General features: G+C 51.1%; 1 protein-coding gene across 3 annotated transcripts in view; it reads right to left on the bottom strand.

Annotated features, from left to right (window-relative positions):
* Positions 1–26,026, bottom strand: part of Zc3h18 (zinc finger CCCH-type containing 18) — a 41,263-nt gene extending 15,237 nt beyond the window's left edge. Inside the window, exons 1-9 of one of the 3 annotated variants that reach the window (XM_010627525.3) lie at positions 25,214–26,026; positions 19,534–20,147; positions 15,929–16,013; positions 15,173–15,244; positions 8,062–8,210; positions 7,708–7,800; positions 6,954–7,111; positions 1,999–2,116; positions 693–961 (exon numbers count right to left, since the gene is read on the bottom strand). In XM_010627525.3, coding sequence (XP_010625827.1) covers positions 693–961; positions 1,999–2,116; positions 6,954–7,111; positions 7,708–7,800; positions 8,062–8,210; positions 15,173–15,244; positions 15,929–16,013; positions 19,534–20,133 — 1,544 coding nt within the window. In that variant the 5' untranslated portion in view covers positions 20,134–20,147; positions 25,214–26,026. The remainder of the gene's footprint in view (positions 1–692; positions 962–1,998; positions 2,117–6,953; positions 7,112–7,707; positions 7,801–8,061; positions 8,211–15,172; positions 15,245–15,928; positions 16,014–19,533; positions 20,148–25,213) is intronic. The other 2 variants (XM_010627523.3, XM_010627526.3) reach the window with 2 other exon arrangements.
* Positions 26,027–26,087: the final 61 nt, after the last annotated feature.

Here is a 26,087-nt window from a genome sequence, read left to right as displayed (position 1 = left end):
AAAAAAAAAAAAAAAAAAGGTGAAAAGAACGCAAAAGCAAACTTTCGTGCTCTAGACAATTGCATCTTAGATGTGACACCAAAAGCACAAGCAACAAAATAAAAGCAGACACTTGGAATTTCGTGCTCCTAAGGACATTATCAAGAAAGCACACGGGCAGAGAAGACCTCGGAATATGCCAGGAACCACCAGCACACTCTGCTATGGGCGCACGGCCAGGCACGCAAACTGTCTCACACACACACACACACACACACACACAGAGACACACACACGAAGTGCACCCAGCTCTCTGACTCTATCGAGGGCCACACACTGTGCTAGCGCCCCAATATATTTAAACCCACGAAAGGGCTGAACCATGTCCACCACAGTGCCACCAGCACCCACACCAGGCTCCAGGCCAGCAAATGGTTTCAAGAGCCTGGCTCTCCCAGGTGGCTCACGACACCTGCACTCCAGCTGTGCAGACCCAAAGCAGGGCCCTGCCTCCAGGTGCCGGGTGCAGAGCTCTCAGGTGGGAAGCGGTGGCACAGGTGCAGAGTGCCCTGCAAGCCCAGCCCCAGCAGCTCTGGCCAAGAGCCACCTCCACGCAGGTCAGACGCAGCCACCTCGGAGTGCCAAGACGGGCCCTTGGGGCTGAGCTGGGGTCTGCGGACCAAAGGGCCCAGCCCCAGGACGGCACGGCCTACCTGGGTGGCGGCGGAGACCGGGGCTTTGGCTTGTCCTTGTCCTTCTCCCGCTCCTTGTCGCGGTCGCGGTCGCGGTGCTGTCTGTCCTTCTCGTCGCGCTTGGCTCGCTCTCGCTCCCCCTCCTCCTTCCTCCGCTGCCGCTCTTTGTCCCGCTCCCGCTCGCGCTCGCGCTCCCGCTCCCTCTGCCGCCGCTCCCGCTCTCGGTCTCGCTCCCGCTCCCGATCCCGTTCGCGCTGTCTGTTCTCACGCTCGCGGTCCCTGTCCCTTTCCTTCAGAAAAAGCCAACGGCACAGTGCTGTGATTAAGGCTGTGCAGTAGAACAGAGGGAGGGTGCCGCGGGAGTTCCTCAGGTCACGACTCCCAGTCCAGGGTTGGCGGCCACACTGAGTGCCATCTCCCAGTCCTCGTGTCCAGAACGCTGACACCACAGTGCACAGGAGCACTGCAGCAGGACAAGGCTCCCTCCTCGGGCTGGCACTTGGAAGAGTGGGCCTGGCTACCACCATCCTCCAGCACTGATCCGTCTACACCCCAGCAGTCAGCGTTAGAGCAGAACAAAGTCCAACCATGCACACGGGACACTGGTGTTCCTACTGCTGCCTGTCCCTGGACACGGCAGAGGATCTGGGGACAGGTGGTGCCAGAGGCTCACGCTAGGGTCCTTTAGGACTATAGGGTCATCTGCAGCCACCACCTGATGGAGCTGGAGGCAAACGCTTGGCTCTGCTACCCGAGGCACAGCACCCACCCTGCTCAAGGGCTTCTCAGGGACCCTTTCCATGCCACCCAAGAACGAGGATGGATGGGGCACAGGGGTCAGAGGCAGCTGAGCTCCACTGGACCCAGGGAGCATGGGGCCAGAGGGGCTAGAAGGGGCACTGCAAGGAGCAACCCCGAGGGGACCTCCAGGAGCAACAGGATCAGGGGGGCGAGGCAGCTCTGGACACTGGGTCAGCACCTCGTGTGTGCCCCGAGTTTACAGTCAGAGCACAAGCAGAGCTTTCCAGAACCCTCTGTTCAGACCGCCAGATTTAAGCTGGGGATTCAAACTGTCCTCCATGAATAATGTGGGCTTGATTTTAGGACTTGGGCTCAGCTAGTACATTGTGCCAACAAGATAAGCTCGCATAAATCCCTGTAAATAAAAAGGGGTGATTTGGGCCATATGCAAGAGACTGAGATAGGAGAGTCAGCAGTTCAAGGCCAGCCTGGGTAACCAGTGAGACCCTATCTCAAAACAGAATGGGGAGTGGCTTTAATGGGGAGACCAATGACATTCACGTCCCCATAAGTGAGTCATACTTACTCGGTAATTATGATACGGCTCTGCATCTGTGTATTGCACCCTAAAATTCTCATATTGTCCACCACGCCAAAACCGCTCTATTTCATAGTCGTAGTAAGGATCTGCGTAAGGCTCAAGTCTGAAAAAGGAGACAATAAGAAGGAACTCATTACTTAGGGACACTAGGATGAAAATTCTACACAAAATGCAAACAAACAGAACCCAACACATCAGAAAAATAATACCCTGTGACCAGGCACGATATGTTCCAGGAATGCAAGGCTAGGTCAGTTTTAGGGGATCTAGTCACATGCTACCCACACCAGCAGACCTGAGAAGCCACAGGATTACAGGCGTGGATGACAGAAACGTCAGTGACAAATCTTCAATACCCACTCCGGGGAAATGGCGAAGAAAACAAGGAGAAATGTACACTTTCCTAAGAAGATTTAAAAACAAAGGCTAGGGATTTAGCTCAGTGGTGCAGCACCTGCTTTGAAAACAAAAGGTCCTGAGTTCAATCCCTAGTACCAAAAAAAAAAAAAAAAAACGAGAGAGAGAAGAATATGCATACTGTCTGAACTCCCAGCAGCACTCTTTCATAGTGGGGGTGGGGTGGGGGGTCCCTGGTGAACAGGAGGAGGCAGAACCGCTCCTCCAGGGGCACTGCCAGTAAAAGACAGCAGAGTGGACAAAAGGAGACGAAGATGCCAGAGGTACGGAAAGGCAGGCTATTCACGTGTGCCAGCTATGTAATCTGATACCTGAAACCCTAGAGCCCTGATGATAAAGTCACTTTACAAAGCAAGCAAGGAGCTTGGTAAGGCAAGAGGACAAAAACTAACACTCGCACCACGCCTGTCTTTAAAGCACAAGGTCCTGATTTCAAACCCTGGTACCAATAAATAAATACATAAAAAGCTAACACCTGGAAATTCAAGTCTTCCTGTAGCCACACAATTACCAGAAGGAGACAGTGAGTGGGGGAAATCTCTGCAGCAGCAAGCAAGGAAACATGCTCAGGGATAAGCACGATCAGCCAGAAACACATGGAGCCTATTCCAGAGAAGTAAAGAACATGTCACCAAGTGAGTGAGGCCCTCATCCCAGCTCCAGCTCCCAAACGTGAGAGCACCGAGGGTGGACCTCCCTCCTCAGTAGGGTCAGACAAGCTGGCACCAACCACACAGACACAAGACCAGCCAGGAAGTCCTGCGTGAGAAGATGGCACTCAGATACTTAGCCGCCTAAAGCCCCACAACGACCCACACCCTCGCAGCACATGCAGAACACACAGTTGACAGATGAAAAGCACAAAGTCCAGAGACTGACCAAGGATGCACACAGGGGTGGCCTCTCATGGGCCAGGGGGTGTGTCACTGAGCAGCGGGGACATGGGCCTACCACAGGTAAGTCTCCTGGAGTGCCCGCCCACAGCTCTCAACCTCACTGCACCTGCGCCACTCCCTGCTCCTTTCCCTGGGTGGGGAAGGGGAAGGGGTGCACACTTCAGAAGGGCCTGGCGGCACCTGTAGGGCAGCTGGCTGCACTTAGGGACTCTCCCTGCAGGACCACAGAGTAGCCTATTCATTCTTAACAGCCCAGCGTCACAGAGTCTGCCATTCATGGTGCTCCCGTGTGCCAATACTCCGCAGTCACGCCTATGGTGTGAGTGGTATGCAGCATGGCACACAGCCATGCAGAGAAGTGTGTCCTGAGCAGGCTTTTCCTTGGATCCTAAAAAACCAGAGGCCATGTGCAGCCAACCAGGACTAGTACAGTCATGGTCCTGACAGGAAGGCAGCACCAGCGACTCCTTTTGGGAAGCTGATTTAAGTGAAACAAAAGGCTTCTGGCAACACGCCAGGGACAGGGTACATGGCCATTTGGCTGCCTTCACACACTCCAGAGATAATGCATGCGGCCACCCAACTTCCTGTGCTCACGCTGGGAGCACAGGCCACAGAGCCTCCTGGGTACACAGACACCTCGCACCATGGTTTCCAGACCCAAAGCTCTGGGGAGGGGCCCATGAAGTGGACCTAGCTGTGTCTGGAAAGGAGGTCTGAGGTCCTGCCCTGCAAGGGCACCACAGCCCATGCTAGAAAGAGGTATGGCAGGTGATGAGCACAGCTGAGGAAGAAGTCAGGAGTTCCGAGCAGGGAGTGTAACGATCACACAGTTCAACTGCTTCATTCAAAGAGGACAAAACCGAAGCCCAGAAACCCAACATTCGAGCTGGAGTGGGAGGGACTCAGCAGGCATGACCCCGCCCCACCAGCAGTAGAGTTGTACCACAGCCCGCACCAGCAGGGCCACGTGGGTGCTGGTTCCGGCTGGAGGCTCTGGCCCTGCTTCTAAACCCCGTGGCTCTACTGGCCCAGCTCCCTCACAGTGCCTAGCGATTTCTTCCTGTCTCTGTGCCAAGCAGGCTCATGTCTCCCTGCCTGCTGGGCACTCCAGCAGCAGCAGGGGGTCCTCATCAGCCTCTGACTGGAGGCCCAGACGAGCTGAGGGACTGGAGGAACTCCAGCCCCACATGCAGAGCACCCAGCATCCAAGTGCTCAGCCCCAGACTACTTCGAAGGGCTGGTGACACCTGCCTGCGCACTGGGGGCCCAGATGGCCTGGGCATGGCACTGCCTCCACTCAAGGACATTTTAAGACCCTGTGCCAGCCAGGCGAAGCAGTTAGGGTATCAGGGACCAGCCCTCTGCCTCCAAAACCCCTTCCGCCATGCACATTCAAATGAACATGCACATTCAAAGCGCTCTGTGTCATCAAAGTGCTCCATCCACCTGACTGACGTGTGGCAGCCTCACAGACAATATGATGAATGGTCAAAAATTCACTACAGGAAAAAAAAAAAAAAGACAGTCGGGCGTGGTGGCGCATGCTTCAAAACCCCTTCCGCCATGCACATTCAAATGAACATGCACATTCAAAGCGCTCTGTGTCATCAAAGTGCTCCATCCACCTGACTGACGTGTGGCAGCCTCACAGACAATATGATGAATGGTCAAAAATTCACTACAGGAAAAAAAAAAAAGACAGTCGGGCGTGGTGGCGCATGCTTGTAATCCCAGCACTCGGGAAGCTGAGGCAGGAGGATCACTGTGAGTTCGAGATCAGCCTGGGCTACACAGTGAGTTCCAGGTCAGTCTCAAGTACATAGTGAGACCCTGTCTCAAAAAAACCAAAAAAAAAAAAAATTTCACTACAGGGCCAGGGATGTAGTTCAGTGGTTCTGCCACCTGCCTCGCAAGCTCAAGGAGGTCCTCAGTTCAATCCCCGGTACCAAAAAAGAAACAAAAATCACTACAGTGAAAGGCACACTGCGCCATGAATCCCCCTCAAAATGCCTTCCCTCACTTCACACACATTCATCCTGTTATCTCGCCACTTTCTGAAGCAGTGCTGGAGCCTTCTTTCCTGAGGGTCTTTATAAGGTGGGATCAAAAACATAATGAATGTTGCCACCAAGTGCCAGTCAGGTGCAAGGAAGCTCTTAAAAGCACGACATGTGTCCTCACCCTCATTCACTGAATCTGACACCATACCACCTCTGACTCCTCCCTCAATTCAGAAAAAAAAAAAAAGAGAAAGTGAAATGTTCTGAATCCATTCAGGACTTCTAGGTAATCACAACAGCATAACTAACACATGAAAGAAGGCTTCCAGAACAGCTGCAGGAAGTGGCAAGAAAGAAGAGGAACCCTTTTAATCAACTGTAGGTTGTTTAAAATAAATTCCTAAAACTTAATGAAAAAAAGAAAAAGAAGAAAGAAGGGGTGTGTATAAGTGAGGGAGGTTAATGGCAATGCATCTTTTACTGTAATGAGTTAAAACAATTTTTGCACATTCACTGTGATTTTCAATCACACCTCATACACGAGATCCCATGGTGACCTCACAGCCAACCAGCCAGCCAGGCTTGGGTCTGACACTGTCTATGTGCAGAAAATAATCAGTGCAGTCTCCTTGGTGGGGCCACATCCCAGACAGTCTGCGGAGAGCACCGAGCACTCACACAGCTTCCTCCCTTACACTTACGATGAGGTTCAGTTCGCAAATCAGGCACAGGAGGAGATTAAAGAGATTCACAACTAACAACACAGCAGAGCGATCGTAACGATGTGCTGTAATCACTCAGACCCTCTGAAGTGCTTATTTCTGGAATTTTCCACTTAGTATTTTAGAGTGCAAGTAACTGACCCAGTAGAACGCAAAGCCCTGATCAGAGACAGATCTGAATGCCCTGGTGAAGCCGCTCTCTCCGTCCTCTGTGCTGACGCCTGCCGAGGCAGCGCTTAGGGGACAACCGGGGCTGACACATGTGCATGGCATACGCCTCCCTCCCAGCCTGAGATCACAGAGACCGAGCCTTCCTGACCGCAGCCTGAGTCACGGTGCACAGCTGGAGAATAAGCTCCCATGCCAGCACGGGCCCTGCAGAGATGGCAGCCCCACCCCTGCTGCTTGGCCTGTCTCCCGCCCTCCCCATGAGAGACATGTGGGGGGCAGCAGGGTACAGGGGCAGTGCGTTTGAGGCCACACAACTCCCTGATTCCATGTGCTTCTCCCATTATAACTTCTGAAGACCAGCAAGGAATGAGAAGGGAGCAAGAAAAGAGCAGGGTAAGAGGACCTAGCTGCTGTGCTTTCACGTTACCATGACAAACCAAGGTTCCTGGACCTTGTAACAGGCCAGGGGCAGAGGGCAACGACAGAACCCCGGGACTCCAAAGTTCAGGGACAGCTTGGAGGACCACAGGGCTGCACACCACACATAGCCCAAAGAAAGCAGACACCAGGCACAGGAGCAAGGCCTGCGGTGGGACAACAAGCAGGGTCCGAATTAGCTTAGGGCACTGCCGCCTCCAGCAAGGGTGGGCAGCACAGCCTCAGCAGTGTCCTGTGACCCAGGGGCACCTGGTTTCCTTTCAGGAGGGAGGAAGAGGCAGAGCACTCCTTACGCTGTATCTCTGACATCTCTTGGGACCCGAGAATTCCAATCCCGGAAAACTTCATTTTCTTTGTCAAACTCCCGCTCATCTTCACCAATGGTCACTGTGAACCTTTTCTCTTCAAAATCAGGCTCTTGTTCTTTACGAATGGTTGCTTTTTTTAAAACCTACCATGGGAGGAAGAAGAAAATTAGGGTCAGAACTCAGGGGAATGCATGTAGCCTGAGCAGTGGCAGGACCACTAGGTTGGGGGCACAGGACTCCAGTGCCTTTCTGGGGAAGGGCTCGAAGGCAGCACGTCTGCCCATGAGCAGTGCTGCAGCTACAGTGTGCAGTGAGGCACAAAGGAGCTGTCACTTCCTGTCCTGGCCAGGGGACAGGACCAAGGAGTCCCAGGGAGGGCACATACACAGGCAGGGCTGAAGACAGGTGGGAGGGGGAAGGACTGTCGTCTGCACCTTGCTGAGGGGCCGACGCAGCACTGGGAACACTGGGTTCTAGGCTGCCAGGTGGGCACTGGAGCCAGGTGAATCTAGGAGAGCCCAAGGAAGCACAGGGACTCTGTGGAGATGGCAGGTGCTGGGCCCTGGCAGTGGGGAATGGGTCTATGTCCACTGGGCCTGCCTGGCCTGCTGGGGTGCACCGTGCCATAGGCCTCCTTGCAGAGCCATACACCACCACCTGTTCTTCAACTCTTAAAGGAAACCCAGAAATCTTCCTAACCCTCCCCCATGCCTTCCCTTGGGTGCTGGGGGACTGTTACCTCCTTCGCATGCCGGAGTCCACGTTCCCAGGCACTCTCTGTCGGGGGCTCCGGAGGGGGTGGAGGCAAAATTTCATCAACTACTGGCCCACCCTATGAAATGAGAAGGGAAAAGTTGAGAAAGCAAGTAAAACTATAAAACCTGTAAAGAAATAGGGGTGCACAAATCTCAACCGAAATACAAGCCAGGCACTCTCCCGCCCAAGCTGCAGGGTGCCCTGCTTCTGCTCGGTGCTGGCAGGAGCACCTGCAAAGGTCCCTGTGGCTCTCCAAGGTACACTGTCTGCCTCAGGCTGGAACCCACAGCATCTGGTGCCCCGCACGCGCGGGACGAGGGAACAGGTGTGCACGCACCCACGGGTTGGCAGGCATCAGGGGGTGAGGTCCGAGTGGCGGGGCACCGTTGGGCGGGAAGGGCTCAGCTTTGGTGATGAGGGAGTAGTTCCCCTTGTCGTTCACTCCGGGGTGTATGAACCTACAGTTCATCCCCCAGGTACAGTTCCCTGTGGAAACAAAGGCAGATCAGCAGGGCAGAAGCCTAAAGCAGATGGCTGCAGCTGGGTGGAGACAGTGGTGTGTGCCAGTTCTCCTGCTGGTCACTGGCTGGGGAGCGGGTGTGGGCCGAGCCTGGAGGTTCCACACGCAGGCTTCTGCAGCAGCGGGTTGGCAGGACAGCACCCCCTAGAGGAGGGCTTTGAAGTTCCAAAGTCACTGTAAAGGCAGAGTCCTCAGCTGAGGTTCCACCTCTGCGGGCTCCCCAGCACAGCCCCAAATACCCTGCGTCGGTGCCAAACATGCATGGACTTTCTCATCACGTCCTGATATAGTACAGTAACTATTTATAAAACATTTACCTTGCCAGGCAGCCTACATTACCTAGTGATGTCTTAAGAGTACACAGAAGGGGCTGGGGATGTAGCTCAGTGGAGCCGCCGCTGCCTGCCTCACAAATGCAAGGACCTGAGTTTGAGCCCCGTACCACAAAAAAAAAAAAAAAAAAAAAAAAAAAAAAAAGTATACAGAAGGTGTACACAGGTTCTATGCAAAGCCTGTGCCATTTTATAATGAAAACTTAAGGAGCCATGGCTTCTGGTATCCCCCAGATGTCCCAGGATCCTGGAACTCATGGCCATAGAAACCAAGGAGGGTTGCGCAGACTGTGGTCTGAGCAAGGATGGCAACAGCACAGCCTGAGCACAGCACAGGCTGGGCTCTGTGACCAGCGACACTGCACTGGGGACCCTGCAGGTGTGGACTGGCACTGCACATTGCAATCCTGACTCAGCCTCATACTGAAGGAGAAACTGAGGAGAAGCACTAAAGATTACCAAAACTCTGTGGGTCCTGTCCCAAGATGATCTGGACCACAGCCACCCTGTGGGCACACTGTCAAGAGAGATACTGTAGTACTCAGGCAGGCAGAGGCAGGAAAGAGGGACAGGTTGTGTGAGAGAAAGACAAGGGCAGGTACCAGGCATCCTTACAGAACTACAGAACACCAGGGTGAGAGGGCCTGGCCGGCTTAGACCTTCTGCTCCTGGGTGCTGAGCCAATTTCCTGCTGGGAGGTGCAGAAGAGGAAGGCAGCTCCAGGAAGGACAGCCAGCCACTGCTAGACCACAGGTCCCAACACCACCGCCCACCACCTGGAGAGGTGAACCTTCTGGCGCGGAAAGCCGCGGGGGGGGGGGGGGCACACCAGTGCCGGGCTGGATAAAGAAACCCTTTTATTTTCTTGACTCTGCTGGCACTATTTCTTTTTTTTTTTTCCCTCTATTACCAGGAATTGAACTCAGGACCTTGCACTTGCCAGGGAGGTGAAGGACTATTACTTTCTTAATTTAAGAAATCAGTTTGTAAAAAAAAAAAAAAGAAGTCAGTTTGTTGGGCCAGGGATGTAGCTCAGTGGCATGGCACCTACCTTGCAAGAACAAGGTCCTGAATCTGATCCCCAGTGCCAAAAAAAAAAGCCAGTTTAAGAAAAGTGGGGGTGTGGTTAGAAAGAAACAAAAACTGATATTTTTTAGAATGCTATGGTCTTCTGCTTCTAAATGGATGCTCATGAACATAGCAGCTGGGCAGGCTGTGACTGTGGGTCCTGAAGCCTGTACTGGGTGTGGGCCAGGCAGGACAGGAAGGGCCAGACTGGTGGGACAGCCGCTTCTTCACTGCTGAAACGGCTAGGTGCTATTTTTGACACATGAGGGTTTTTTTTTTTTGGTACCAGGGATCGAACTCCAGTCCTTATGCTTGCAAGGCAGGTGGCAGAATCACTGAGCTAAATCCCTGGACCCAACACATGAAGTTTTGAAAGCAAGACATGTCCTTTTTTGGGCCCGGGATTTAGCTCAATGGTTCCACCACCTGCCTCGCAAGCTCAAGGACCGGAGTTTGAGCCACAGTACCAAAAAAAAAAAAAAAAAAAAAGTTCTTTTTCATAACTGGATGCTGGGTACCTCAGCCATTCTTGTATTAATCTTTATACCTGTGAAAGCACTATCACTTTACATATGTGAAAGAAGCCGGAATACATGTAAATAAAAAGCATCTTGCGGTCTCCCTCCCTGCCCAGGCTCCAGAACTCTGCCTGCAGCAGTCAGCAGTGTATGGGGCTCACTCACTCACTTGATGGACACACACTTCTCCATTTCGTCCTGGAAGTCCTTATATGTCCTGTGAACCTCACTTTTCCCCCAACTAAACAAAGTATCTACAAAAAAAGGATGCAGCATGCGCAATAGCAACTACAGAGAAGCTCCCTGCAGGGCCCTAGGCAGAAGTCAAGGAAGCAGCAACAGGAAGAGGAAGCTGCCCTGTTGTCCAGCAGCCGCTGGCCACAGCGTAATGTCCAACTGCCAGGGACCCCACTTCCCGGAGTGACGATGTCAGGAAGAGCAAGCACCAGATGTCTGTGGCCTGGGCGTGCACAAGCTCAAGTGAGCATTAGGTCCAGGAGCAAGCAGCCAGCTGTGTGGGTTCTGCTTTGGGGGCTGTGTGTGCAAAGCATCTTGGAAACAGCTCAGCCGGGTCTTGCAGATGCAAGGTCTTAAGTTCAATCCCTGGTATCAAAAAGAAAAAAAACCAAACGAACCAAACCAAAACAAACAAAACACCCAGCTCGGCTGAGTTTACCATGTGGGTTTTCCCTGAAAGCACTTACTCTGCACTAGAACTGCAGACTGAGACACGCTGACACACAGCCGCGGCTTGTTCCTGCTGGCTTGAACCACTGGTGGTGCAAACGGATCCAATCACTTTCCAGTCTTTTTGCTACTACAATGAATAAAAGGCCGCCTGACGGGACAAGTGTGCGTACACTACCAGTGGTCCAAGCCACCCAGCAGTGAGACATGCAAGTTACGGCCCCACTGGGAACGTGCTCGGTCACGCACACCTGCGGCTCACACGCACAGCTGCCATTTGCTCTCACTGACAGCACTAAAAGGTTCATCATCACTGTGGTGAACACTTCTTGGTCTCCTTTCCTGCTAGCCTGAATCACTGGAACAGGTAAAAGATATAGACTGTAAAAGTAAAACAAAGATTAAAGTGCTTCACTCATTAACACTTCATGAAAGGCAAGGAGAATAAATAAAGCTTTAATAATGAAATCCCGAAGGCAAGCCTAAGAAATCAACAACTGTCTGTACCTGACAAGCTATCAAGCTTTGGCTCACAGAGAACAGAGGCAGAGGGAGGAAAGCCACAATGTCTACCCACTGAGACATGAGACTCACCACTTAAGAACACACTCCTTTGGCCAGGAATAGTGGTACACACCTGTAATCCCAGCACTTGGGAGGCTGAGACAGGAGGGCTGCCCCAAGTCCAAGGCCAGTCTGGGTTATATAGTGAGTTCAAGGCCAGCCTGGACTGTACAATGAGACCCTATCTCAAAAAAAAAAAAAAAAGAAGAAAACAAAACTCCAGAACTGGATTGTGCTGATGGCGGCGCGACTTGGCAAACTGACTAATCCACTGGACTGTACACTTAAAACGGGTGAGTTTTATGGCACATGAATTATACCATCATAAAACCATTTCCTTTAAAAAAAAAAACAAAGAACTGTGCCAAGTGTAGTGACCCACATCTGTAATGCTAGCTACCCAGGAGGCTGAGGCAAGTGGACTGACTGCAAATTCCAGGCCAGCCTAGGCAATTTAGCAAGACGCTACCTCAAAAAATACAATAAAAAGCACTCGGGGTGTAGTTCAGTGGTAGAGCACTCGATTATCACATGTGAGCCCCTGGTTCAATCCCTAATACAGAAGAGAGAAAAGAAGGAGGAACCCCTGCACCCAAGTGTATGACTCGATTAAACTCCCACTCACTGCTTCATAAACACGAAACGAAACTGGCACTTTCACATGGAGTGCACGGCGGCGAATACCTTAGTATGAGCAAAGCTTTATATTACTGAGCATCGTTTAATTCAGAAGTTGCCTGAAAGGGTCTCCAGGACTCCCTGGGTCCACATACCGCACTTTGAGGCTTGCCATTTTAGCAGAAAAGAGAACACAGAGGCTCTAAAATGAGCAAAAGCAACACTAAACATTAGGAAATGCTACTCTAGAAAGACACCTCCAGAAAATAACAATGTTGGTGAGGATGTGGAGACCTTGAAACCCTGTGCACTGCTGATGGGAATATAAATGGTGCGGCCACTGTGAAAAGTTTAGCAATTCCTCAAAAAATTAAAAATAGGGCTGGAGGTTAGGTGAATGGCACAGCACATGCCTAGCACGTATACCAGACCCTGGGTCTGACTCCAAGTGCTAGGAAAAAAGAATGACCATGTGTTGTGCAGTTCCATTTCTGGGTCTCTAATCGAAAGGATCAAATGCAGGGCTCGGAAGAGACGCTTGCACCCCATGTGCACCACAGTCAGAAGCAGAGGCAATCCAAGCACACACTGGGAGGCGAATAGACAAAATCCGGGCTGGCCAGATGCCAGAACATCCTTTAACTTGAGAAGGACACCCCAACACATGCTACAGCAGAACATGAAGGACCCTGAGGACTATGCTGCACAGCAGAAGTCAGTCACAAAAGGACGCGCACTGCGTAGGCAGATACGCAGGGGCAGAGGGGGATGGGGCATGCTGGGCAGGGCAGAGATTAGGAATTGTGGTGTCCTGGTCTGCAGTTTCAGTTTTACAAGCTGAAAACATGCTGCGTGTGCATGGTGGTGACGGTTATATATCATCTCTATTAAATAACACTGAACCACATATTCAAAAGTGGTGAGGATGGAAAATATTGTGTTTTGTGTATTTCACCACAATTTTTACAAAACGTAACAGAATCAAGGAGCTCTGGCCTTTGGGCCAGAGAAGGACATGCCAGAGACCCACAGCAGGACACAGTGCAAAGAAAGCAGTATCTGTTCTTCCGTGGCTAGAACCTCGGGTCGGGTTCACCTGACACACAAGAGGTAAAAGCACCCCATTAAGCAATGACTCTGAAACATTTACGAGTCATGTTTCTGGTATACTTTGCTGCCAATGGTCATAAACATTAATGTGTGCACTACACATTAACCTACAGATGACGACCTGTCACGGACATACAAATGACAACATTTAAAAAAAGACTTTCAAAATTGACTTAATTCACAAACCATAAAATACCCCCATCGTCTGAAGTATACAATTCAGCAGTCTTCAGTACACTTACCAAGCTGTACAACCGTCATCACCATCTAGTTGCAGAACACTCCAGCACCCCAAGGAGAAAAGCCAGTACTTGCTCACTGCAGGCTCACACCCTCAGCCTGCTCAGTGACCAGTGCACTTCCTGTTTCTGCGGAGTCGCTTGTTCTGGACATTTCCTATACATGGGCTCACACGACATGGACCTACTGGACTGGCTTCTGCCACTCTGCATGTCCCCAAGGCCCCTCCAAGCTGCTGCCTGTGCTCCCTCTCCTTATGGCCGAGTAGGATGGGCGTTCTGCTTAGCCACTCAGCATTTGCACATCAGGCTGTTCCTTCTCCTTGGCCGCTGTGAACTGTGCTGCCAGGAACTCCATCGTATGAACGTTTTTAATGGATGGTGTTTTCATTGCTCTGGGACAGATATCTACAGGTGGAACTGCTGGGTCAGTGGCAACTCTATCCTTTACCTTCTGAGGAACAGCCAGACCATTTCCAAAGAGGTCAGCCGCACCATGCATGGTACAGACCCCAGCAGTGGGCGAGGGCTCCTGGATGTCCGTGTCCTGGCCAACACAGCAACTTCGCTTAGGTTTTAAAGTAACTTCTCTCGTTACTGCAGAGATCTTAAACCGATGCATCTCAATTTAACACCAAGCTTATAAACTGCAGGTAAGCAAAAACATCTATATCCAAATAAATTTCTCATAACTAAGAAAAAGCAGATGTTTTAGCAAACAGAGAACTGAACATTTTCTTTCATACTATACCACATCACAGAATGGACAGAGCAGGGAAGAAAGGTAGGTATACTTAATTAACACTCCTGAAGCAAGTGACTGAGCCCGACTAAGTCACAGAGCGTCCCACTGGCCCTTGCACAGCAGACAGCCCTCGATGGCCTCACTCATGGGAGACCCCAGCTCAGCTGAGTCTAACCTGGGGGACACCAGTGTCCCACCCTGTGCACCCCGTGTGACGTCCATGGATGGCGGCAGCACTCCTGTCCTCGTATACCAGATGACCCCAGAGAGCCGGTCTGTACTGCTAGTCATGGTCTCACTCCATCTGTCTTGTGCTTCTGGGGTGCAATTCCGAGAACCAGGTCAGTGGTGTGGGTCCATGTCGCAGGCCCCACCAGACGGGCACACTGCTGCTGAGGCCAGAGCACTGCACACATAGCCTGTGAGCAAGGCTAGTCCAAACTGATGCATGGACCTCAAGTGCATGTGCAGAAGCTTTTCTTTATCTCTTTAATCCAGAAATGAGATGGAGTGATGTCATTTGTTCTCATACCACTATGAGAAAGAAGTCTTGTGCTTCCATTTAAACTTTCTGAAATGAATACTTGAAAACCCAGAGCTCTGAAAGATCTAACAGGACACGGCAGTGTTGTGCAGCCCCAGATGGCTGTGAGATCATCATGCAACCATCTCTAGGGCACAGGGCTAGGTCGGTTCCAGGTCCACAGACCAGGCAGGCCCTCCCTGGCCGCCTTCTTGCTGGGGCCCGCACACACGGACACAAGTGCACGCATCCCAGAAGAGCCTCTTGGCTTGAGAGACAGGGTTGTTTACAGGCCACACAGGGCAGAGTCTGCCCTGGTGGCAAAATGGAATTGCACTGCCCCCCTGTGGAAGCTCCGGCCCATCCCTCCCAACCAAGGAGGATGCCCGCCTCAGCTCTCTGCCCCGCCAGGCCCCCTTCCTGCCAGCATCCCAGACGTGCTCTGGGTCCAGGAGAAAGAAGTCTGGCCTCCAGAGCAGGGGTCTTTAAGGTACTAAAGAGAGTGAACACAGGATATTTTGTACCTTTAACCTGGTCTCTGAGTGGTATGGAATTTGGTATTGGTGGAAGAGGAGTGGATAATGGTGTCACAACATCTGGAAAAGAAGTACAGGAAGCTCTTGTGAACTTTAGACTGCACAAGCAGGCTGGCCACTGAGCAAAGTCATCTAAGGGCAAGAGAAAACATCTTCCTACCTGTCCAAGGAAGACGCTCAACTACAAGAAATATACCCAGATTATAAGTGCGCACTAAAGAAACCCTTCCTAACCAGAAATTCTCTTTTCCGAGTCTCTCAAGACTTTACAAAACAAAACCAAAGCCATGACGCCATCGTACCAGAGGGGTGCACACCCATGTTAACGTGTTAGTTCTAGTTTCTAAGCAGGGTCTTTCAGCTGCTCCCTGCCGCAGCTCCTTTGCTCACAGGTCGCCCTGCAGCAGGCACCCTGTGCCTTCAGAGCCCTCCCTCGCCACAGTCCAGCCCATCACAGTGCAGGACGGCCCGGCACATCCTTCAGAAAGTGGCCACCTCTTACAGAGTGGTGAGCGTTACGGCGGTGTTGGAGTACTCAGTGCCACAACTCAGCCAGGCTACACCGGGTGCGGCAGGCCTAGAAGCTCAGGCACGGGCCAGCCAGATTGCTCCCTGCCTGGCAGCCCCACAGAGGCCAGGATGAGCAAGGCCTCTCCGGCCGCCAGCACCACCACCACCACCACCACCTCCACCACCACCTCCTGTGCCTGCCCCGGCTGCCGTTCAGGCCCCACAGACAGTTACCTTTCATGAAGAATCGGCAGGTGGGGCGAGGCCTCACCTTCCGGTCACTGGGGTCCTTCACTTCGCCTTCTTCCAAGTCGTCATCCTGGAATAGAGGACACTGTCTTACCAAGGTGCAGCCTTTGCCCATGGCTGCCCTGACAGGAGCACAGCAGCAGGGTGAGGGTGCTCCCGAGACTTCTCCACCAATGCTGTCAGTGTTCCCAGTCTCCGGTCCTCACCTACACCCAGGTGCAGAGGGCTCCATAAACACTCTGTGGCACAGAGCCCTGTACAGAGCAGGGTTGTATATTCTCACGGAACTCTGGGCAAAAACATTACACTTGCTCTTTAATATTTTGTGTAAACAAAATTTATAGAAGTAAATACTTTATGTTCCTGAAACACTAACTTCCTCCAATTTAAAAGTCTTGTGAGAGCCTGGCACAGTGGCACACAACACTCTGGGAAGCTGAGGCAGGAGGAACACATTGTTCAAACTCAGCCTGGGCTACTTAGCAAGACCTGTCTCAAAAAAAAAAAAAAAAAATCTTGTGAGGGAAGTCTGGTGACACAGCTCTGTGACATCACCTTGCAGCTCGCTCTCAGTGTAGAATCCCTAACCTTGCTGTCCAATTTAGGGGACCCAGGAGCTCGACAAAGACCAAAGCATGCACCTCACCCCAGGGATCCTAACCAGCACCGAGACTCAGCCGGTGCTCCATGGCCTGTGCTCCATGGCCTGTGCCACGACCTGGAGCTGGCACTCTCACCTGTGCCTGTAAGCGATGCCCATCCTTGGCCCTCAGCCCACACTGGCATTCAGTGCCCTCCTAACAACCCTGGCACAGGAGGAAGAACAGAACAGGCATGTCCCTAAGCTTCCCAGGAGATCTGCCTAATGAGAGCCAGGACACCGAGTGGAGGACCTGCACAGAGCCAGGGAAGGGCCAGGTGTGGGAGGAGAGGCCGTGGGCAGCAGGAGGCAGCCCGGCTCTGCTCACCCCCCAAGGTGGTCAAGAGGGGCCAGGCGGCGCTGCACCTGCCTCTCTGTACAGCTCCCTGCACGGGACCACTCATGGAGGCCTCAGCTGGCGGGGACATACTGGTCACCATAAAAAGGTGCTGTGTGCAGCTAGCCCATGTCCTGTGTGCAAAACTACCCCAACCACTTCACAAGGGACAGCACCCAACAGGTGTCTGCCCCTGAAGGACACTGGCAGCACAGAGAACTGTGCTGTAAAGCGTATGATTTAGACAGAAAAGCTCCGAAGGCTTACTATACAAACTGACGTCCCAATCAAGGAACTGGACCCCGAAGAGAAGAAAGTGACACAGCCTGAGGGAGGAGGAGTGAGAAGCTACTGAGTGTAAGGAAGGAGAATCCTCGGGCAGAGGCACATTTTTCATGGACTTGGCGCTCACTAGTCTACCTCTCAGGCACAGGGCCCAGGCTCTCCTGTGTTGCTGTGCGCCCTGCTGTGGAGCAGCACCCTCAGCCCCCACAGCGCATCTACTTCTGAAGGCGAGGCCAACTACACATCCTTCTTCTGACAGTGAGCTCCACTGGAATGTGCACTTAGTACTCACAGAAAGAGACACTTCTGGGACTTCAGGTAAAGGACAGAGCCAGAGCCCCAGGGGAAGCCCTCAGACCCAAGAGCAACCCTCAGCTTCCTCTGCAGTGGATGGGAAACAGGTATGGCAGCAGGAGCGTCTCTGAAGAAGAGACAGTGTGCGCTTGGGGAGATGGCAGCTGCTGTTGGGGTGACAGCATGGACCTGGGCTGAGAGCAGGAAGGAAGCGGTGCCCACAAGAGTAGGATGCCACACACAAGCTGGGGGCACACTGTGCAGGATGCTCCGAGGGTAAAGCTGGGTACAGACTGGCTCTGCACACACCGGCTCTCCAGGTTAACGTGCCCCAAAGCAAGAGGGAGTCAAGTCTGATCAAATGTCACTGACGAGATGTCTACATGCCAGGTCCCCGGACAGAGGGGAACCAGCAAAGCTCCTGGCCTGGAAGACTGTGTTCCTGGGAGGAAGGGACACAGTCAGGTGCAATGTGGTCAGCACAACTCAGTGCCTCTCCCAGAAGCACAGTGTGCGTGTACGTGTGCAGGTGTACATGTGAAGGTGATGCACTGGGGAGCAGTCCAGCACTCAGACTCAGCAGGAAAACAGCAGGAGGCAAGCAGGGCACTTCTGGACAAAGCATGCTCCCACAGGGGCTGAGCTACCACCTAGCCTGTCCACCACCCAACTGGACAAAGTGCTGTCCCTGTGGCAGGACAAGCCCGGCACATTCCAGGGTCCTGGGCAGAGCAGACAGCAGAGGCCACCTTCGGTCAGGAAGGAAGCAGCTGCCTGCACTGGGAGACACTGAGCTGGGGCCCCCACACTGCGTCCAGCAGCGCTCTGAGGCCTTCAAAAGGTGCTGAGCAGGGCATGCAAAACAAACACATACACACCACAGGACAGGTAAAGGTCTGAGGAAGTCAAACTAGAGACTCACTCTACTCGTGCTCTCTGGGGGGGACCAGCAAACCAAGACCCCAGGGCCGTCCAGGTGGCTCAGCTCATCACCTGCTCACAGCCCACACCCGTAGTGCAGCTAAGTCACCAGTGAACGCCTCCACCATGATCCCAGGAAAGCCTGGACCTCTGACGACCCCCACAGCACTCAAGAGCCAGAGCAGGAAGGGGCTGTGGGAGGTGCCCAGTGCACAGGCCCACGGCAGTCTGGGTGACTTCTCAGAACTCAAAACCCCGAGCTCATAGGCAACTACATCCCCCGATCTCACCCAAACTGATCAGCCTGAGTCTCACAGCACCATCTCCCCTGGCCAGCACCTGGGTTCAGGAGAATTTCCCACAGTGGCAGCACAGATGGCAACACATGAGGAAGTCCACATGACAAGGTCCTGCCTTGCCTTGGAAGGTCACATTACCAAGGCATCAGCTCAGAAGACTTCCTTCACATGTGACAAGAGGCCTCACAGTCAGGCTGGCAGCCACCTAGGCCCCAGAGTTCAGCTCTCAGGAGCCATAACCAGGTATGTGACATCTACACCTAACCCCACCCAACACAGCCAGGGCCACAGACTTCCAGAGGTAACCTCTCAAAAGAGACTAGGGCATGCGAACCAGCACAGAGCCAGAGGGGGCCGGCACACTTGGCACCCTCCCCGCCGCCCACCCATCCCCAAGGGATGTTCAGCACCTTGGTCACTATGACAACCTGGGTGGGCAGAGAAACCCAGCACCATTCCAATCTGCCTGTACCCTCGGTGACCCTTTGAGTTCAATAGCTCTGAAAGGTACTGCTCAGCACTTGAACCCATTTCCTCCATAACACTCCCAATTCAAGTTCTAATAGCATCACTTGCCACAGAAACTGACTTCCTCTTCAAGTAGGGTCCCATGATCCTTGAGGTCCTTCTCAAGGTGAAGGCCAGACTTACAGAAGCTGCTAGAGTGTGGGATTCACCCGGGCTCAGCAAGCCAGCTGCCAGCAGGCAGATGTGTCTCTGTATGGGTCCATATCCCACGCTCAGGTGCACCCCAGCCCCGCCTCCTGTGTGCCTGTCTTCGGCCCCCACCAGTGGGGCTGTCGACCATACTCACATCTATCTCCCCATCGTCAATTTCCCCATCATCGTCATCTTTTTTTTTTTCCTTGGCAGCCTCCAGGGGTTCCTTTACTCCGCCACTTTGGACAGTGGGCTTCCCTTCCTGGGCAGGCGCGCTGTCCCCCTTCTCCTCCTCATCCTCAGCCCCGGCCTTCTCAGCCTCGTCCTCCTGGACGGCAGGGGCCGAATCCTCAGGGACCTCCTCGTCATAGTCCAGTTCATGCTCGTCCAGCTCCCTAGTCACTGAGGAGGCCTCGTCTCTGAGGTCACTCGTCCGGTCTTCCTCGCCTTCACCCCCCTCTTCTTCACATGGGGAGCCCGTCTGGCCCCTGCTTAACTCATGAGCCTCCAAGTCCTGATCCTGGGACTTGGGTTCACCAGCTCTGTCCTCCTCATCAGAGTGGTTCTCCTCCTCCCGGCTCGGTACCGGGGCTGCATTTTCCTCATTCTCCAGATCAGAAGCCCGCCCCGCAGCTCCGTCCAAATCCTGATCCGACCCACTTTCCCTCAGAATGTCATCGTCTGAGAGTGTCGGCTGTTCCTCTTCGTCCTCTAGGGAGTGAGGATCCCGTTCAGGGCTCTCGGCCACATCCATCGGTACCCACAGTTCTGCAAAAGAAACAACAGAGGCTCAGAGTGCAGCAAGATGGGAGTGAATGAGGCTGCTTCCTGGGGTACACAGCTCCACCCCACACCATGCCACCTGCACCACGAGGCTGGAAACACTCAACTGTGCAGCTCGGAAATGAGGCCGTGACATGAGCCCAACATAGCACTCCACTCTCACACGCAGGGCACACTTAATAGGAGTGACAAACTATGGACTGCAAGGGACAGCTATGTGGATCCGCAGTACAACACACTGAAAGTGGAGAGGCTGGAGTCTGCGCCCAGCATGGTTTGCAGGCCTCTCCTGGACGGCGAGCTTGGAGTGCTGCTCCAGGACCTCACAGCAGACCATGCAGCCTGCCTCCCACAGTGCCAGGGGCCACACGGGCTCCAAGGACACAGCAGAATCACAACCACCACACGTCCACAGGGGTGTGTGTAGTGCAGAAGAACTCTGGAGAAAAGACTACACATTATGTTGCTTGCTCATACAAAAGACTAGCAGTGTCACCTCACAAGATCTTGTTTGATTTGACTAATTCAGATTTAATCATAATGTAAATGTTTTCTAGTTTTCAGGCCTCAAAATCTCATAGGAGTGCTGCTCCATTTGTGTAAAACAGCCCCAAAGGGGATGGTATCTGTATGCCAGTGCTGTCCCCACTGGCACACAGTGACAGGGGTGACAGGGTTTGCTCCCACATCACTTTTCAGTCTGTGAGGATGTAAGTTTTTATTTAAAACAAGGTGTCAGGGTCAGGCTATTGGGTGTCTCAGCAAGACCTAGAAAGCTCACTCGCTCTAAGATCACGGTTGCAGGTTTACACATAGCAGGTCATATGCAGCTGCATGTTTCATACATTCTAAGTTTATGTTTACACGTTAGAAATAAAAATATATCTAAGTTTCTAAAAAGACAGCCTATAGAAAACAGGGCGGTCAGAGCCAGACAGGATTAAGTTGCAATGTCCGTATATGCCAATACCCAAGAAAAATATCACTATTAGATATCATAAACAAAACTAGAATGAAAAAAAATCAAAAAGTAAATAAAAGGACAACCTGTTTGAAGATAGTGTCAAAATCTGGTATATAATATAGTGTGTATGTATATATATATAATATATATATAATATATATAATATATATAGATATATATATATTGCTGTTAAGCAATTATTATACCTAAAGACATGTTAAAATATTGTTTAAAATTCACTCTATAAATACACAATAATTAACAACAATATAAATTTACAAATCAACCAATTAATCCTAAGCCACTCAAAAGCAGACAGTTGTTCTTTGTTTTTAGTTTTTGAGATAGGGTCTCACTATGCAGCCCCAGGCTGGCCTCGAACTTATAATCCTTCTATAGTGTTTACATGTTAAGACTGTTCTGCCTGTACAGATGTGGATAACACATTGTTGATGAATACTTGTTGAACAGTGTTAAAAAAAAAAAGAACTTACAATCCTTCTGCCTCAGCATCCTGAGTGCTGGAATTAAAGGTGTGTATCATCATACCCAGCTAAAAGATTAAAAAAAAAAAGACCACTTTTTGCCATCTAATTACACTCTCCAGAGGCAGGACAGTTGCAGGAAATGTTAACTCTGAAGCAGCAAACTGCTGGCCTGAGAAAGTCAAGGAGCCCATGGCCACAGCTTCAGGATCTCCACCAGGCACTGAAGGAGCATGGGGGCTTAGTGCTCCCCTGCAGCAACGCAGTGCCCAAGGATGAGGGCCACTGAGGGCTGAGACACTCTCACAGAAGGCCAGGTTACGACAAAATCCATAAACCACTACTTAAAAAGCAGTGATGACCACATGGGTGAAAACTGGTGACCCCGGCCATTCATGTTGTGATTTTAAACTTGCCTGAAACTTATTATCAGACATAAACTAAACATCAATCCAGAAACAGAAGTTCCCAAAGGTGCTTTCCCCAACACAATGACACAAGGAAGTACTGACCCAAAGTAGAACCCAGGAGGCTGGGACATGGCACATAGTGGCTCTGAGCTGCAGGCCTCCACGTCTGACCTCCAGGGGTGCCCATCAGCTTCTCCTGACCCCTGGAGGAGCTTCTACAGCTCACCAAGGTGGTACAAGAGCACCTTCATTGTGCCAGTTGTCCATGAGGCCTTCTGGGGTCCTGGACTGCTCTGTGAATCCAATGACAGGGGTGAACCCTCTCCCTAGAAAATCCTAGATGTATAAAGTCTCTCCTGCTTCAAGGAGTCTTAACCCCAGGTTAAGAGTTCCTACCCTATCATCATTCACTATTCTGCTGCACATCTTTCACCTACCACAATGTGTCTCAACAATTTCTTTACAAGCATTTTTGAGACAAGGTCTAACTAAACTGCCCAAGCTGGCTTGGAACTTGTAATCCTCCTGCTGCAGCCTCCCAAGTGGCTAGGACTGTAGGTGTGCACCAATGCCTAGCTAGAGCTTGGATCTTAAAATCCCCCAAAGATCCCTGCGTTACAGTTTCGATCTTCACGGAGTGCTACTGAGAGGCATTGAAACAATGAAGAGATGGGGCCTAGTTAGGCTTCTGTAGGTCACTGGGGAGATGGGGTGTGCCCCAAAGTGAACCTCAGGGTCCTGATCCCTTCCTCCCTCTTTGCACCCTGGCTCAAGATGAGGTAAGTAGCTTTTATTTTTGTACCAGGTATCGAACTTGGGACCTTGCGCTTGCAAGGCAGATGGTGGAACCACTGAGCTAAATCCCCACCCCACCCCACTTTCTTTTGAGACAGGACATCTCTATGCAGTTCAAGGTGGCCTTGAGCTCACCTGGTGATCCTCATGCCTCAACCTACTGAGTGCTGGGATTATAGGTGTATGCCATGATGCCCGGTCACGTAAGTGGTTTTGCTTCATATATTAGCTTGCCAGCCAGTCAGACTAGCACTGTGAGCCACAACAAACCTTTTCTTTTTATAGGTTGATTATCTCTGGTATCTATTAGTGATAGAAAGCTAGCACACTGCCTGTAGGTTATGCAGAAGGGAAGGAGGGGACTCAGAGGCACTTCCCCTTCACTGAGCTCAGCACAGGGCTGACACTTAGTGGTCTATCACCATAAAATGCACTGTCGGAACTGAGACACTTCAGAGACCACAGGAGCATCATTAACAATCCTGACAGGGACGGTCAGGGCTGCCCTGCTGCCCTGGGAAACACAGTCACTTTGAGGAGGAACTGACAAGTTCCCTGAGAAAGAGGTCACACTGTCTTCTTTCCCCTGGAACATGCTGAGATTTTGGGAGGCTACACTGAAGTGAACACTTCTCAGAGCAAAACTTGCCAATGAAACTATGCATTTATTATAAGCAGCCTGAGTCACACTTTGCACACAAAAAGAAGGAACATCAGTGGGAATCAGGAGGTGGCATGAGCTCCAGTCCTTACCTTGGGCACATGAACTGTCTCTCTGGGTATCAGTGTCCTCTGTTTTGAGAAATAGTCTGCATGACAGATATTTGTCACTCTGTTCTACGTCAAGGAAGGAAAACACTGCCTATTCAGGGTAAGTAGCAAAATGAGGGTCCTCTGGTCAAGCTCAACCAACTCCAGCCTACAATTGTTGCTGTAACTGAAGATGCTTGGAAAGGTTTAGAGATAAATCTTTAGCTCTAATGCATAATGGTGAATGTGCTTAGGAACAGAGTAACAAAGATTCCACATTGTGTTCCTGCTGTCTATTACATTTTGCAAATGATACCCGATAAGTACTTATTGAATTAAAATCTTATTATTTAGAAGCCAGGCATGGTGGTGCATGCCTTTAATCCCAGGACTTGGGAGGCTGAGGCAGGAGGATTGCCATGAGTTCGAGGCCAGCTTGGGCTACACAATGAGTTCAAGGATAGCTTGAGCTACATAGCAAGACCCTGTTTCAAAAAAATGACAACAAAAAAACTTATTTAAGGAGCTACCTGTTATACATCAGAAAGAGATGTCAAATAAACGCCTAATTTGTAGAAGACACACAAGAACTTAAACACAGAGTGGGTACCATCTCTCTTCCCAGGAGCCAATGGCCCTAATGTACACAACACTTTCAGAACTTCTCTTTTCAAGGGAACTTCAGAACCTGCAAACACTCTTTTGGTGCTCTCAGAGTGGCAAATCTTCCTCTTTACAGATGGGTCACTTTGAGAAACCGATCTGGTGAGATAAGTTACTAGGCCAGGTGAGATAACACTCGCTCTGCTAGCCATTGTGAGGCATGCCTATAGTCCCAGCAAGGAGGATTGCAGCAAGTTTGAGGCCAGCCTGGGCTACATAGTGAGTTCAAGGCCAGTCTGAATTACATAGTGAGGCCCTGTTTAAAAAAAAAAAAAAAAAAAAAAGCTGCAGGGCGTGGTGGCACACGGCTGTAATCCCAGCACTCAGGGAGGCTGAGGCAGGAGGATTGCTGAGAGTTCGAGACCAGCTACACAGTGAGTTCGAGGGCAGTCTGAACTACATAGTGAGACCCTGTCTCAAAAAACAACAACAAAAAATGAGAATCAAGACCTATCATGTAAAGGTACAGGATCCCAATAATGAATGTAACTATATTGTATACCTAGATTGTACCAATAAACTCAATAAAAAGAAAAAAAATAATAAACTTAAATATGCTTATGCCACAGGAAAATCAACTTACTTTAATATACTGTAAAAAAAAAAAAAAGATAACTCTTGCTCAAACATGGGGTGTGACTTCCTCATTTGGCTTACAAATTACTACTTAAGACAGTTCTAAAGATGTTGTGGTCAAGGGCCATCAGTGAAGTACAAGCACAATCTTTTGGGACAATTACTTTTAGTAGAGCAGTCCTTATTTGAATGGCTAAATTCAATACAACCATTTAAAACTCATTTCATAATTTCATGGATTAACAATGTCTAAAGGAGGGAGAGCAAAGTTGGTAACAGACATTACCCCCAAAGTAACGAAGTCCAAATACCAAAAAACTCCTCAGCAAGGAAGTACTTACCTTAGGAGGATCTGTAGCTGTGAAAAGGAGAAAAATCTCTTTAAACATGAGCAAGGCTACAGCTTACCTGTCTGCTCTGGAGTGACTCCATAAAGCTTTCTTACATTTGTGCATTTCCACCTACAACAGGAGAGGAGTTCCAGGCTTTGGGACACATTTGACTGGTTCCAGAGTTGGCTGGGCCCCACACAGGTGCTCAAGTCACGCAATTTATCATGCCAAAATATCTCCCGCCAAGACTGGGAAGTGGGAGTGGACCTAGGTCCTGGCCTATCCTGAAAAGCCTAACCGGGACAAGCAGGCAACACAGTGGAAATAAGACTCAAAGGAGAAATGATGAGTCTTGTGACATCCCACAAAGTACTTCAAGTGTCAAACTCCTCCGGCTTCCAGTTTTCCCTGAGAGGGTCTGAAAAATGACCTGCTCTCACAAATGAGTTTGCTAAATAAAGCTCATTTAAAACGATCAATCTCCGTGCCCAATAAACTGAACTGTCAAAGTATTCGGGAAAAGTTAAGTTCTAGCAGAAGCAAGACTGTAGGTCTCGAAGTACTACTTTTTTCCAGCATCACAGCTGCAGTTACTTTATAGGAAGGACCTGGCATCTCAGAGCTCCCCATCAAAAGGGCAAGTTACACACTCTTAAGAGGCCGGCGCGTGTCCTGAGAGATAGTAGGTGAGTCCAATCTATGAGCACTTGGAAGCTCTGGGAGCAAGTTCCAGCAAGCTCCGGAGAGCTAGAAGTTCTCCGGAAAGCACATCCACAGTCCTGGCGGACCTCCTCCGGAGCCGACCTGCCTGCCTCGGCTCCCGCTTTGTGGTCGACAAACATGTGCCATGCGAGTGGACCGGAAGAGAAATGACAGCTTTGAAAAAATCAACTCCGCCGCGGGCCGGAGACGGCGCGAGAGAGCGCGGGCAGCCGAGCACCACAGGCCGC

Source organism: Fukomys damarensis, unplaced genomic scaffold (assembly GCF_012274545.1).
Source record: "Fukomys damarensis isolate Sample0158 unplaced genomic scaffold, DMR_v1.0_HiC HiC_scaffold_32, whole genome shotgun sequence".
Taxonomy (NCBI): Eukaryota; Metazoa; Chordata; class Mammalia; order Rodentia; family Bathyergidae; genus Fukomys; species Fukomys damarensis.
Note: the sequence above shows the minus strand (reverse complement) of the source record. Positions and strands in the feature narration are given on the sequence as shown.